We start from the raw sequence: 16,069 nt of genomic DNA on the forward strand, positions 1-16,069 counted from the left end.
TGAAGCCTGAAATGTGGCAAAAGGTCGCAAAGTTCAAGGGGGCCGAATACTTTCGCAAGGCACTGTATTTTACGTATTTCTGAGCACCGCCAAGAAGTATGATCCCTAGTAATGGTCCAGTTACTTTAGACAGAAACGAAAGTAGGGAGGTTGACAGGGAGGATGGGTAGGCGTTTTCTGCGACTCTAGCAATCCAAAGGTTGCATGTTGAAAGTCGTGTCGGGGACAACTGTACCATTTTACACTGCCACTTATCCAGAATTCTGCAGCCTGCCTGGTTTTCAACCTTCCCAAGTTCTCTCATGTCATCACGCACCTTCGCAACACTCCACTGGCTTCCAGTCGAAACTTGCATCCTCTACAAGACCACTGTGCTTACAGAACATCAGAGTCTCTGCCCATCTTCCAAATACATCTGAAACCTTGTCTTCAAACAGTATCTTAAATAATAATCCTCCTCACCTTGACCCCCCTCTAAAATACCAATAAAACACTGAACCAGCACTTGCACTTGACCCCCCCCCACACCCGTCTATGCCCGTGATATATGGTTGTCCCACCTAGCTATTTTAAGATTAATTCACTAACTGTAAGTCGCTCTGGGTAAGAGCGTCTGTTAAGTAATAAAATGTAAATGTCAAATGTACGTAGCTAACCCTTCCCCTAACCCTTATTCTGAAATTAACCCAATTCACCGAACCTGTTATGTAAATGATCCTAACCTTTGTCATTAGTTCACCTAACCACCAACGTAATCAAGCAACCTGGTCTCACCCAAGATGTATGATAACTTACATCATCCAATTTGTATGTTGTTGTAAGGCCGCTATTCATAATGTAACCTAACCCAACGTAACATATCATAATAAATGGAGTGTCCGAATTACATACAGAAAAATACAAATTGCCCTGAGACCATGTGGATTTGACTTCATCTGGTCATTATTTGCTCTACCAAAAGAAGTGGGCTGGAATCAGAGGTTGCAGGGTGTTCATTTAGTAACCACGCTGTATCTTTTTTTTATCAATCCAGAGGCATGTATGTCCCTGTGCTGTTGCCTGGGCTGACGCCTAGTCCATGCCAAGCTACACGCATTCCATTCAGTTCACCAACCACAGCTAACCCTCAAAAGCCTTACAACCAATAAGCATAAAGAAAAAACAGGCCTTCTCTTACTGTAGGTCAAGGCAGGTATGTAGCTATTTCCTAGGCAGTTGTGTTATGCAAACCTAGCTCAGGGTGATGTGTTTTACCATGGTGGAAGTGCACACTATGAGCACCTTAACATTACATGCTGACTACACCAGCCACGCGTGGGGCCTCCGCCATCATGCACATGTTGATTTTTGTCTATACCCACTAGACGTGATAATGACACTAAGGTTTAAATACCAAAATCAACTGTGAATCAGTGATATTAATTTGGGGGCAGTTCGAAACACACAGACTCGTGGACATTTAGCTAGGTAGCTGTTGCTAGCAAGTTTGTCCTGGGAGATGAGCATCGGGTTGTTATTTGACCTGACAAGCACATGGTCCTCTTTTTAGCTGGTTCTTTGTAGAATTTTTGAACCGGAGTCATACAAAATCGTGTGTTTGTCTACTCTGACGATTAATGCACAGATAAAAATGGAAACCTAGACAGTTTTTTTAGAAACATCTTTAATACATCTCTCCTTTGTTTATTTTTCCAGCATCCACACGGGTTTGTGTCTTCCTGTTATCCAATATTGAGGGGACTTGTGGAGCGTCTCAAATAGAAGTTATATTTTAGTGCTGGATAATGCAGTTGTGCGAGCAGTGTAAGTGAATAACATGTATGTGTACAATTATTTTGCAAGGCTCGCCCATTCAGCGTGGCCGGTGTGGTTTCCTTGAGACTTTCTTGATAAAACTGTTTCATTGTTTTCTTTCCTGAAAACAGAAAATAAAATTGGACAGTGGAGCAACCGCTGTTAAATCTGGCCCATCATTTCATACTTGGAGAAGTGCCTCTAGTGCCTCCGTGTCTCTGGAGAGTGCTCATGGCCTCTACTGCAGCTTGGACCTGGCAGTGTTTCCTCCCACAGCTGGCTGCCTGCCCTGTGGTCTGGTCATTCACTGACCTCCTTCCTTACTAAGGAACACTATAGTAGATTAGCCCTGAGGATTAGGGCAGTGTATTCCAAATGGTGGCTGAAGACTAGCTGTAAAAAAAAAAGATTAAAGTTGCACACCCTATATTACTAGTTTATTTGTTCACTTAAACATTTTGGCCAAACAAAAACCACTGATTTCAACATTTAACAAACTAATCATCTCTATGTACAAGGACTACTTTGAACCATTTACACAGACCATTTCACAAAACCACATTTACTGGAAGAACTGTGCAGACGCAAAGTTTGGTAACAGAATTACGGTAAAATCTCCCTCTGTTTTTTATTGGGAACACATTTTCCCAAAACGCTGTTAAATATCTGCTCCGAATTGAAGGCCAGGTTGCACAATATATTACCACAAACCTAAAAACGTAGATTGATGATATTCAATCAAAGGGTACCCCTGGCTCTTTGTCCCAAATGATTACCAACAGTGCAAGAATGTTTTTGCCATGTAGTTGAGGCTAAAACCAGTTCTTTGCCTACAGCAGACTCCAAGTCCACTGACACCATCGGTCTTACAGCACCACGGGGGGGGGGGCGGCTTCGGTGATGGATGTGAACTGGGTAAGTACTAAAGTGCCCAAAGAGTTTTGTTATATTATGTTCCTAGTAGATCATTATCAAAAATGAAGATCTAGCATGGTGTTTGGGGATGAAATATGCTAGCTAGCAAGCAACCTAGCTACAACAATTCCATTAATAGAATACTGCACGTTTTGCAGAAATGAATGGTCAAATATCAAATCGGATTAGTGTTCATTTTTATTTCAAAGTATATCTTTCATTTTGCTGTACTGCCTATTGGCTGATATAATTTACAGGATATCATATATCATGGTTAAAATTAGGTTACTGTCAGGGTTAAAGGCAAACTACCTGCCCTCCAGGACACCTACACCACCCGATGTCACAGGAAGGCCAAAAAGATCATCAAGGACAACAACCAACCGAGCCACTGCCTGTTCACCCCGCTATCATCCAGAAGGCGAGGTCAGTACAGGTGCATCAAAGCGTGGACCGAGACACTGACATCATACTGACTCAAATAAATGTATCACTAGTCACTTTAAACAATGCCCCTTTATATAATGTTTACATACCCTACATTACTCATCTCATATGTATATACTGTACTGTATAGCATCTACTGCATCTTGCCTATGCCGTTCGGGCCATCGCTCATCCATATATTTATATGTACAGTACATATTCTTATTCATTCCTTTACACTTGTGTGAATAAGGTAGCTGTTGTGAAATTGTTAGATTACTTGTTAGATATTACTGCACGGTTAGAACTAAAAGCACAAGCATTTTGCTAAACTCGCATTAACATCTGCTAACCCTGTGTATGTGACCAATAAAATGTGATTTGATTTGACTATAGCATATTTCGAGTGAATGGAATGTCATCACAGCCATGGTCATAGTGGTCACTTAAGTGATAATACCCTCGAAGCCGGTGTTTGGAGGATATATTGGCATGGATGTTGTTAGGCCTGCAAACCATGCCAATATATCCTCCAAACCCCGGCTTCTAGGGCATTATCACTTCTTTACAACGGGCTACCAAAATATTCAAATAATGGTTGACATATTTTTTAAAAACAATACTATTTCATCCTTCCACAAGATATAGTCCCGACACACATCTAGGGTTGCTATCCAAGCCGTCTGGTCGTTTGTTCTATTGGTTCGGTTGCCAGAGACGCAGTCGTTCAGTCTTTTTGTTCTGTATCTATGGACGTGACCCAGTCGTTCGTTCTAAATGTTCCATTGTCATACTGGGTGGCAACATTATTATCCCTTGCTTTCTCGCTAGCCAACAACAGTCACGTCAAACAGTGCAGCCAGAATAACAACTGTAGCTGCCTTTGCATTTGTTTAAGCTGTTTTTTGGATACATCCAAAACAATGAGCTAATGAAGCGCAGTAAACTAGCTGCACTTTGTTTCATTTGACCTTTTTTCAATTGACATTTCTTTGTATATATCCATAAAAATGATGCTGATTCGTGATTTCGACTGGCTGAGACAAGCTGCCTGACTGTCTGTCTCTTCTCGACACCTTCATTACTATGGTACAGCTGGAGATCGAATTTGAATATTGAAACAATGTTGCAAATGTCGGAGACACACAGAAAGGTTTATACAAATCTCCGCTGTTGAACACAAAATGTTAGTCTAAAAGAAATGTGAGATAATGTCTAGATGCTTTTTATAGTGGAGAGCAAGTTTATAAATTGCCTGGCTGGGCTGATAAGACAGTGGATTGCACAGTCAGATGGAACAGAGTAAATAGGCATTTTAACGTCATATATTTAGCCGGTGGTAACTTGTGGAATAGACACCGACTGGAATGCGGTTATAACCAATCAGCATTCAGGATTAGAACCACACATTGTATAATTAAGCAATAAGGCCAAAGGAGGTGTGGTATATGACCAATATAACACGGCTAATGGATGTTCTTATCCACGACGCAACGCGGAGTGCCTGGACACAGTCCTTAGCCGTGGTATATTGGCCATATATCACACCCCTGAGGAGCCTTATTGCTATTATAAACTGGTTACCAACATCATTAGAGCTGTAATACTAAATGTTTTGTCATACTCGTGGTATATGGTCTGAAATACCATGGCTTTCAGAATTTAGGGCTCAAATCACCCAGTTTATAATGCTCAATAGAACTCTGTGGTGCTGCTCTTCTGCAGAACGGCACTAACTTTCGAACGTCAAGTAACAAGCTGCAGATTTGTGAGTGAAAACATGGGCTTTTTTGAAATGAAATCCGCTGAATACAAAATGATATAGGAGACTAAATATATATTTATTTACAAAGCTAAACAGACTGAATTTCAGGATCCACCCTCTGCAAAGACAATCTGTTCCTGTTTTCATTGTGTATGCCTGAGTCTTTCCCTTTAAATCGGCATAGAAATGGCCCCTCTCAATGTTAATTGATCACGATTATAGGCAATGAAAGCCAAGGATCTGGAGGTGAAAATTACAAAGTATGAAGCTGATTTTGAATGGTCCAACCAGTGGAAACACCTTCAAATGGTACCACCTCACAACACCAAATATGGAAGAGATACAACCAAGAGAGGCGCAGTCTAAACTAGCAACAATCACAGCAAATAACATTTTAATTTAATCAACACTGTCAAGTACAAATATATTAAGGTTATAATATTTCAGAGAACAATCTAATGATTAATTCAATGTAATTTATGACATAGAGCAAATAAAACTACATTATGAAATACATTTCATAGCAGCCTCTTGAATTAACCCGTTTTTCTCTACATTGTACAGCTGTGAGTAAACGCCCTACATACACTACATGACCAAACGTATGTGGAGACCTGCTCATTGAACATCTCATTTCAAAACCATGGGCATTAATATGGAGTTGGTCCCCCCTTTGCTGCTATAACAGCCTGCACTCTTCTGGGAAGGCTTTCCACTAGATGTTGGAACATCGCTGCGGGGACTTGCTTCCATTCAGCCACAAGAGCATTAGTAAGGTCGGGAACTGATGTTGGGAGATTAGGCCTGGCTCACAGACAGCGTACCAATTCATCCCAAAAGTGTTCGATGGGGTTGTGGTTAGGGATCAGTGCAGGCCAGTCAAGTACTTCCACACCAATCTCAACAAACCATTTCTGTATGGACCTCACTTTGTGGAAGAAAGGGCCTTCCCCAAACTGTTGCCACAAAGTTGGAAGCACAGAATTGTCTAGAACGTCATTGTATGCTGTAGCGTTAAGATGTCCCTTCACTGGAACTAAGGGGCAGAGTCAGAACAATGAAAAACAGCACCAGACCATTATTCCTCCTCCACCAAACTTTACAGTTGGAGCTATGCAATCGGGCAGGTCGCGTTCTCCGGACATCCTCCAAAACCAGATTTGTCCGTCAGACTGCCAGATGGTGAAGCGTGATTCATCACTCCAGAGAACGCTTTTCCACTGCTCCAGAGTCCAATGACAGCCAGCTTTACACCACTCAAGCTTACGCTTGGCATTGCGGATGGTGATCTTAGGCTTGTGTGCGGCTGATCGTCCATGGAAACTTATTTCATGAAGCTCAAGATGAACAGTTATTGTGCTGACCTTGCTTCCAGAGGCAGTTTGGAACTCGGTAGTGAGAGTTGCAACCGAGGACAGACTATTTTAACGCGCTACGCGCTTCAGCACTCAGCGGTCCCGTTCTGTGAGCTTGTGTGGCCTACCACTTCATGGCTGAGCCATTGCTGCTCCTAGACATTTCCACTTCCCAATAACAGACCTTACAGTTGACAAGGGCAGCTCTAGCAGGGCAGACATTTGATGAACTGACTTGTTGGAAAGGTGGCATTCATTGACGGTGCCACATTGAAAGTCACTGAGCTCTTCAGTAAGGCCATTCTAATGTCAATGTTTGTCTATGGAGATTGCATGACTTTGTGCTCGATGTTATACACCTGTCAGCAACGGTGTGGCTGGAATAGCCAAATCCACTCATTTGAAGCTGTGTCCATATACTTTTCTGTATATATAATGTATATGGGTATTATTCTACACACAGGCTATTATTCTACGCACACCCACTGGTCTCTACCTACACACTCACACATACTTACACTCACACATACTTACACTGCCACACACACCATACATAATACGCTGCTGCTACAGCTCAGTCTATTATCAGTCTGTTATCTGTCCTGTTGCCTAGTCACTTTACCCCTACCGAAATGTACATACTGTAACTATCTCAATGACCTCGTACCCCTGCACATCGACTTGGTAATGGTTTTTATTCCCTGTATATAGCCATGTTATTTTTTACTCGTTATTGTTTTTCACTGTGTACTTATTCCTCCTGCCACTATTTCATATTTAACTCTACATTGTTGGAAAAGGACACGCAAGTAAGCACCGGACCAAAAATCTTCAACTACTTTTCAACATCCATGGTCGTCTGGTGCTTAGTGGGTGCGCATACTGGTTACAGTAAATGGAAAGAGAGGGGGCTCACATGGGTAGGTGCCAGTAAGCCGGGACAGGTAACATTAACTGGAGAGAGAGAAAAGAGAGAGGAGGGAAGGAGAGGTTGTCCAGACTGTTTTTACACTCTCGCTTTGACCACCAGATGACAGAAGGAGAGAGAAAACATTTATGAGCTGAACATAACAGTATGCCAGTGGAAGGGAGGACAGTAGCAGGAGACCCTATAAGCTGAACATAACAGTATGCCAGTGGAAGGGGGGACAGTAGCAGGTGACCCAACTGTGGTTTGTGACTACTATGAATTCCCATCGTAGCCAATCAATTGCAGTAATTCCGTTACTTATAATTATGTTGCCGAATTAAAGACACTAATTGGTAGGTCTACCTGAACTTGCATTATCCTCCCTCCTCATGAGGGAGAGAAATGAGAAAATATCTTAAAGATATGTGGGTTTTGTTAATGGAATTACAAGGCACAAGCTAATGTTTCTTAAACTTACAGAAGGTAAATAATTTATTCAAATGATAAAAGTGTTCATATTAGCTGGCAGGGGTCTTTACTTCAACATTATTGTGTTTTGATGTATTTCTAATACCTTTTAAGACTTTTTCTGGTAGATGTTTTCTGTGACCCCTTTTTCATCCGTTTGACCAAAAAATCCAAGCCATTACTTAAGCCTAATTTCTAAGGAAAATGGTTGAAAAATGTATCTATGCCTTCATTTCCCAGAACTATATACTCTTAGCTTTCATTAGACACACAATTGAATATGCTTCTATGAACTTCACATATTGGTTCTCATGGGTCCTTTACATGGAAATGATTAAAAAAGTGAAAGTGAAGTGAATGTAGGTAAGAGTTGAGGTTAAAGCAGAAGAAAGTTGACGGTTATGCATAAAAAAACATAACGGTTAAGGTTAAGTAATGGTTAAGGTATGGGATAAGGATAAAACGGGAAGAAAGAACATTATGATTACCCGCCACCGGGATTGAACCTGCGATCCTCAAAGCCAAAGCACATGGTTTAAGCCCATCCTCTATCCCCATCCACAACGAGATGGCAATATGCGCTCACATTGCCCCTAGTGGACAGCATTGACAGCATCTCCTAACGTCCTGGGGATCTGGAGAAACGTTGAATACTGAAGTCGATCTGGTGTGATCTCACTGGGGTCACAGCCTAGGAAACATTTAGGAGCAACTGGATAACAAATGCAGGGAGGTCTTTGCACATTCCCTGTCTCTTTACTCTAACCCAAACGCATTCACAATCACAACAGCTGTATATACTCAATGACATGTATTTACAAGGTTTGGCTTACTGAGCGACTGCAAACCAAACATGACTGACAGACACTGAGACAAGACCTTGCAGCAGAGGCATTCTTGATGTGACAAGAGTAAACACTGAGAGACATCCATCACAGGCCATTTACTGACAAGTCTGATCAAATACAGAGGGAAGTTCCTCCTCTTCCTTATCCTCTTGGTAATTCTACTACGGTAAATAAATCAGGGACAATACGGAAGTCTCCCCTTTGTCGCTCTCTGCTGTCCAGCTGTTTTCTGGTCAGCAGACAGAGAGAAAAGCTCAACTGTCATTGTGATAAAATGTAAGTCTTCCTTTCCTTTGTAGATAAAAGTAGGTTTCTTATAAGAAACATACAAGAATTCTAAAAATACTGCCACCTTGCGTGTGTGTGTTTGTGTGTGACACTAATCCAAGTTTTACTTCAGCCTCTTTGTAAGTAGTAGCCATAGAAGCCACATTCTCAAACTTAGTCTCTGTGGTCAAACAAAGAGAAACATAACACTGCAGATTCAGGGAGAGAGAGAGAGCTGAGAGTAGAAGACAAATGTGGGAGAAGAAGGGAGAGAAGGAGGAGAGAAAGAGCATGCAAGAGAGCCAGAGTCTCCCAGTAGACCGAGAAGAGGCGGCGGATGCAGGCGTTTGGGGGCTACGAAGCTAAAGTCCTTCTGCAAACAGTCAGGAAATCTTTGAAGGCCGGACCAACAGACAAAGTACTGTCAGTCTGAGGGTTTGCTCAACTGTGACCAGCCAGACCACATCCTCTACTGCATATTTTACTACTTCTCTGATGTCTCTCTCCTGTATATTTTAAAGAAGTTAGACTGACCTTGGGGAGGCAGCCGCTTCTATAATATGTGAATGGTAAACAGGGCAAGAAATTACACATACAAAATGTCCTATCTAAGCTAAATCAATGTGGCTAAATCATAATGAGGGTACATATCTCCTTATTTCAATTATCTTTACCTGCTTCTCAATGTGGTTCATTTGTGAAGCCTTATATTGATCACTGAATGACAGAGAAAAGTAGAAGGATGCATTGGAGAAGGATTACACTGGCCCAACTACTCAGACGGCGCACATACACCTCGCCGATGTCGGCCTGACAGCGGTATATAGTTAGTAGATTGCGTTCCATTTAGAAGGTTGGCGGGAGGGCGGCTGCGAGTGTAGGAGGTCGAAATGCATTTCGCGCTGCACCGTCACATGGCCGCTCAGCATCACAGAGTTGGCCGTAGATCCGGTAGACATCAACATTGGGACCCAGATAGCACACATACCAGTACCAGTCAAACATTTGGACACACTTACTCATTCTATGGTTTTTCTTTATTTTTATTATTGTAGAATAATAGTAAAGACATCAAAACTATGAAATAACAAATATGGAATCATACAGTAACCAAAAAAATGTTAAACAAATCAAAATCTTATTTTATATTTGAGATTCTTCAAAGTAGCCACCTTTTGTCTTGATGACAGCTTTGCACACTCTTGGCATTGTCTCAACCAGCTTCATGAGGTAGTCACCTGGAATGCATTTCAATTAACAGGTGTGCCTTGTTAAAAGTTAAGTTGTGGAATTTCTTTCCTTCTTAATGCGTTTGAACCAATCAGTTTAGTTGTGACAAGGTAGGGTTGGTATACAGAATATAGTCCTATTTGGTAAAAAGCCAAGTCTATATTATGGCAAGAACAGTTCAAATAAGCAGACAAACAAGTCCAAATTTGCGATTTTTGGTTCCAACTGCTGTGTCTTTGTGAGACGCAGAGTAGGTGAACGGATGATCTCCACATGTATGGTTCCCACCATGAAGCATGGAGGAAGAGGTGTGATGGTGCTTTGCTGGCGACACTGTCAATGATTATTTAGAATTCAAGGCACACTTCACCAGCATGGCTACCACAGCATTCTGCAGTGATACACCATCTCATCTGGTTTGCGCTTTGTGAGACTATCATTTATTTTTCAACAAAACAATGACCTAAAACACACCTCCAGGCTGTGTAAGGGCTATTTGACCAAGAAGGAGAGTGATGGAGCGCTGCATCAGATGACCTGGCCTCCACAGTCACCCAACTTCATCCCAGTTGAGATGGTTTGGGATGAGTTGAACCGCAGAGTGAAGGAAAAGTATCCAAAAAGTGCTCAGAATGTGTGGGAACTCCTTCAAGACAGTTGGAAAAGCATTCCAGGTGACTATCTCATGAAGCTTGTTGAGAGAATGTGAAGAGTGTTCAAAGCTGTCATCAAGGCAAAGGGTGGCTACTTTGAAGAATCTCAAATATATTTAGATTTGTTTAACATTTTTTTGGTTACTACATGATTCCATATGTGTTATTTCATAGATTTGATGTCTTCACTATTATTCTACAATGTAGAAAAAAGTACAAATAAAGAAAAACCCTTGAATGAGTAGGTGTGTCCAAACTTTTGACTGGTATTGTACGTCTGCCCAAAGTAGTAACAATGTATACATGATACATCGGGAAGCTGTAGTATGGAGAGCGTTAGCACATTGACATGATGTCTTACAGATGTTTATATGTCGGCCAGGCATCAACATTCTATTCAAATGTCTCGGGGGTTGTGTTGCCAATGTGCAAAAACGCTCTCTAAACGATATATTCCCTACGCATTTTGATACCTCGGCCAAAAGTGTGCGAGCTGACTGGGGACAAGTGTCACAAAAGAACAGTTGGTTTTTTCTTTGTATTATCTTTTACCAGATATATTGTGTTATATTCTCCTACATTCATTTCACATTTCCACAAACTTCAAAGTGTTTCCTTTCAAATGGTACCACGAATATGCATATCCTTGCTTCAGGGCCTGAGCTACAGGCAGTTAGATTTGAGTATGTCATTTCAGGCAAAGATTGAAAAAAAGGGGCGGATCCTTAAGAGTTTTAACATGGTATAGCAATAGCCTAATAAACTTGAATCTTCTCTCTTCAGTTTACCCCCAAACAAAATTACGTATAGTCTAGTATAGTCCCATGTAGCTCAGTTGGTAGAGCATGGTGCTTGTGGGTTCGATTCCACGGGGATAAGTATGAAAAATACAAAAATGTATGCGCTCACTCGTAAGTTGGGTCGGCTAAATGACTAAAATATAAAGCTTATTGTTTTTCATTATTGCCAGTATGATTTAACAGCTTTGACATGCATCCTCCAAACCGCGCCTGAAGGGCAAACGTTATCTAATGCCGACACCTCGGTGACATCTCTCCATACTACATTTTATTTGTGTTTATTTATGTCACGCTGATTTTACATCAGCGCGATGTATCATGTTACATCGTGCGGACATTGGCGAGACGTATACGTCCTGTATGGATATGTCTTAAAACCAGTGAAAATAATTAAAGATGACATGGAGTTAAATTCCAATCATGGTCAGTATCCTGGTTTCTTACCAAGCCTTCACAGGTGCTGATGGCGGCTGTCCCGCGCGCATTAGTAGGATCCGTCACGGTTCCGATCAGGTGGCACGCATTCTCCCCTGTGGTACGGTGCTCAGTCCGGTTCAGACTTCCGTTCCGCCACTCCAGAACATATTTGTTTGACACCAAATAGTTGTTGACTGTTAGATTAAAAAACAAATTGCGACCTTTGTAGGTCACCTTATAATAAACGCGTCCCTCCAAAGGCCCCAAGTCTCGCTTGTGCCGCACGCGCTCAAAGCGGTGTGCTAGAGAGTGGGAGAGAAACTGTCCATCGCTGTCAACTTTGACTGGATGAACCATGGACACATCCGACTGGGACTGGAGAAAGCGACCTGAGGATAACATGGAAAATTAATAACATTAGGCAATTTGGATACAAATAACCACTACACTGAATTGATCCAATACTTAAATTATAATTTCCAGATCAATCAGTTAATCATTTATCAAATTATAAATTAATTGATCAACCTGTCACTTGGCTAAAATTATGCACAAATGCATGCACTAACCTTGTAATGGCTAACTACGATGTGTGCTGTTTGTTGCATTGAATCTATGCATGTAAAGTGAAATTGCAACAATAAAATCGCAACATTGTTGCAGTAATTATAGCCTAGGCTAGTTGTAACAACAGAGACAGACACACTGACCTTGTTCTTCGTCTGGAGAGAGGTTACCAGGCAGCGAGAACTCGACATGGCTGGCAGCCAAAAACAAAACAGAACGTAGCAGAAAAAGAACCCGGCTCACACGCGGACATCGCATATTTCATCTAACCAAAATCAAGAGATTGAAAAAATTTCACTGGCATTGGTGTTTCAATTGTGCTTTAGAGGCGGTCCAGCGACCTGTTTGTTCCATCAACAGCCAGCCATGATAAGGAGGAAAACATAGGCTGCATCGAAGAAGACCGGGTATAGGCTACAGAAGAACATTGTAAAAGTGGGAGAAAGCTCCAAGTTTGAGAGGGAGGAGTGTTGTGAGGATAGTGTCTAATTTCTTTCCATGGGCGAGAGGGGAGCAGGAGCAGTGTGGTTTGCAGCTGCGACGCAGTGGGAGATAATTCAAACAGAATAGGCCACAGGCGGCCCCGGGCCAAAACCGTCCCAATATTGACGTTTTGTCTTCATCAATAATTTAGTAAATCTGTAGTTACAAGTATTCCTACGAATAAAAAGAGAGACTTACGTGATCATGTCTCAATGTAATCAAGTTATGAAATGTTTGTTATTTTCAAATACAATATATTTTTGGGTTTACTTGTGGTCAATTTGCTGCAAATTTCTATAAATATGTTCAGGCCCTCTGACCATGCGCTCAGACAAAAATCGTCCTGTGACTGAATCTAGTTGCCTATCACTGGACTATGCCATCTTCTCCCTCGTCTAATAATGTACTACAGTAGCCTAACATGCCTCCTTATAGTCCTAGGACCTTACATGTTCTGTTGAGAGGCGAAATGGCTCTGGAAACCAAAACAGCCAAATAGTCCATCTAAACGTGAATAGATTCACAATTGCGGTAAGGTTCTAGAAACATAAAGCCCTCTACTTAAATACCACTTTAAAATAACTTCACAAAATGCCAAAATCTGTCTCGGTTTTAACACAGTTGCAACCAATAGTATTTTTCAGTGACAACACATTTGTTCTGAGACGCAGATAGCTAATTAGCAAAGTTACACCTCTGTATTACGTTAGTTTTTCTGTAAACAAGTGCTGTAACATGAAAAAATGACCGTATGGGAACCTTAACCCTATAAAGGTGTGTAGTAATTGAACCTTTAAAAAAATATATTATTATTTCTTACTGATATTAAATATACGTTCCTTATGTTTCCAAAACCATACCGCAAGCGATGCATTTTAACGTTCAGAACAAGCGTCGGGGCTCATAATGAATTAACAAAACTCCCCCGCCAGAAGATACCTTCATCAATAGGCACTAAAGGTAGTTATTCTATGAATGGGTTATCTTTTAGAAAGTAACCGCTGCAAACTTCACGCTCTAAACTGTTTATTCAATATTTCATTTGAACTCGATGTCTTGGTAGGCCTATAATTTGTATTATAACTGTGTAGAATTGCTTCCCTTTTCATTCTCAGTAGGCTTTGCTGTTAAGTCTCTGCAGAGTTTAATTTGAGAGCTACTCCTCCACCCAATCAAGAGTCAGAGTGGTGTTTTATGCAAATTGATACGTCCTGGCCCAGACTACACAGTGGGATGTGCTACATTCCCAACATACTCACCTGTTTGTCGAGCAAGAAGCCCTGTTAATTGTTAAATTTATGGGGTCTGTCTGGAGGAGTGTGGGGGTGGGGGTGGAGTGTTTGTGTGTCTACTCTGCATGCATGCACACACACACACACACACACACACACACACACACACACACACACACACACACACACACACACCAGCCACTAAACAAATATACATCTGTAGTAATAAAGCAATTTTATTGAGACGTTTATGTAATGACAGAAATAGCAACCTCCAGCTATTTCAGTCCTGGTAAGTAGTGGAGTGGTAGCCTACCACACCCACATACTCAAAGCTGGGCAATAGAGATATATAATCTATTATACACATCAAAGAGAGATGGTGTGGCATTATTGTTTTGTAATGTCCTGCTGATTATGACGTTTGTCATAGGCACAGGATACACATGGTAAAGTACACTGAAAGGCTTACTTGCAGGTTCAATACATTCAATATCTAGTTTGACTGATTATAAATTGAGTTGGGGCAAGGGGCCAACTTGGTGAATTTGTTGGTTTGATATGTTGTTTAAACTTTAGACTAAATAACCTATAATCAATTGCTTGCCTAAACAAGTAATTGTATGTGTTTAGGCTGCTTTCAATGAAAACCATTATTGTTTTATGTCCATGGAATCTCTTGTACTGTAACGACCTAAATGGAAGCCATACTTGGAATTCAGTTGAAACTTGATCCTCTGCCAAGGCACCAGATTCTGTCTTATCCCATAGAAATGTATCTAAATATATGTATATGTTATCCTATAGCAATATATCTAAATATATGTATCTGTTATCCTATAGCAATATATCTAAATATATGTATCTGTTATCCTATAGCAATATATCTAAATATATGTATCTATTATCCTATAGCAATATATCTAAATATATGTATCTGTTATCCTATAGCAATATATCTAAATATATGTATCTATTATCCTATAGTGTAACACTCGTCGTCGGTGGAAGGAAGAGTGGACCAAAGCGCAGCGTGGAAAGTGTTCATGATATTTATTTTCAAGAAACACTCAAACAAAAATAACAAAACCAAAAACGAAAGCGAACAGTTCCGTCAGGCACAGACAGACACTAAACAGAAAATAACACCCCAACAAAACCCAAACGGAAAATCACAACTTATATAGTGTATGATCCCCAATCAGAGACAACAATAGACACCTACCTCTGATTGGGAACCACACTTGGCAAAACCAACAAAGAAATAGAAAACATAGATATTCCCACCCGAGTCACACCCTGACCTAACCAAACATAGAGAATAAATAAGGATCTCTAAGGTCAGGGCTGACATATCAATATATCTAAATATAAGTATCTGTCTTATCCTACAGCAATATATCTAAATATATGGCTCTGGCTTATCCCAAAATGTTTCTTAAATCCGAATTATGATCACAGTATTTTTTCAATTATCAGTCCCAGAGCTGTTTCCCAAACAGACCTCCAAAAAGCTGCTGTTTATTGTGAAACAGACTGTAAAAAGTGTAGAAGTATGTGTGTGTTAAATTAATGAATGAATTACATTTTATTTTTGTGTCAAATCGGCAGTTAGTGACCCATCCATTTCAGGATTAATTGACACATAAACAAATATTAACTGATACAACATTACAAGGATTCACAGTAATAACTCTTCTGAGGCTTCATTTATCAATCATGCATAGGCACAAATCTGTGTGTAAGCCATGCATGAGCTCATTTCAATGCAAAGTGTGAGATTTATCAGAGAGGAAGAGAGAGGCCCAACTCGGGGGAAAATCTGTCTCTCTCCAGCGTTTTTGTTGTTTCACCAACCAAGCAAGGAGTTTTTGTATGGAGGTCAATGAGAGTTTTGAATTTGGTCAACATAACAATGTAGGGCTTATTTGCTACTTTA

General features: G+C 40.8%; 1 protein-coding gene across 1 annotated transcript in view; it reads right to left on the reverse strand.

Annotated features, from left to right (window-relative positions):
- The window catches only part of LOC118393451 (A disintegrin and metalloproteinase with thrombospondin motifs 12-like), a 45,864-nt gene extending 32,964 nt beyond the window's left edge, over nt 1-12,900 (reverse strand). The window contains exons 1-2 of the mRNA XM_035786134.1: nt 12,559-12,900; nt 11,876-12,237 (exon numbers count right to left, since the gene is read on the reverse strand). Of these exons, the coding sequence (XP_035642027.1) occupies nt 11,876-12,237; nt 12,559-12,673 (477 nt within the window). The 5' untranslated portion in view covers nt 12,674-12,900. The remainder of the gene's footprint in view (nt 1-11,875; nt 12,238-12,558) is intronic.
- Nucleotides 12,901-16,069: the final 3,169 nt, after the last annotated feature.

Source organism: Oncorhynchus keta, chromosome 14 (genome assembly GCF_023373465.1).
Source record: "Oncorhynchus keta strain PuntledgeMale-10-30-2019 chromosome 14, Oket_V2, whole genome shotgun sequence".
Taxonomy (NCBI): domain Eukaryota; kingdom Metazoa; phylum Chordata; class Actinopteri; order Salmoniformes; family Salmonidae; genus Oncorhynchus; species Oncorhynchus keta.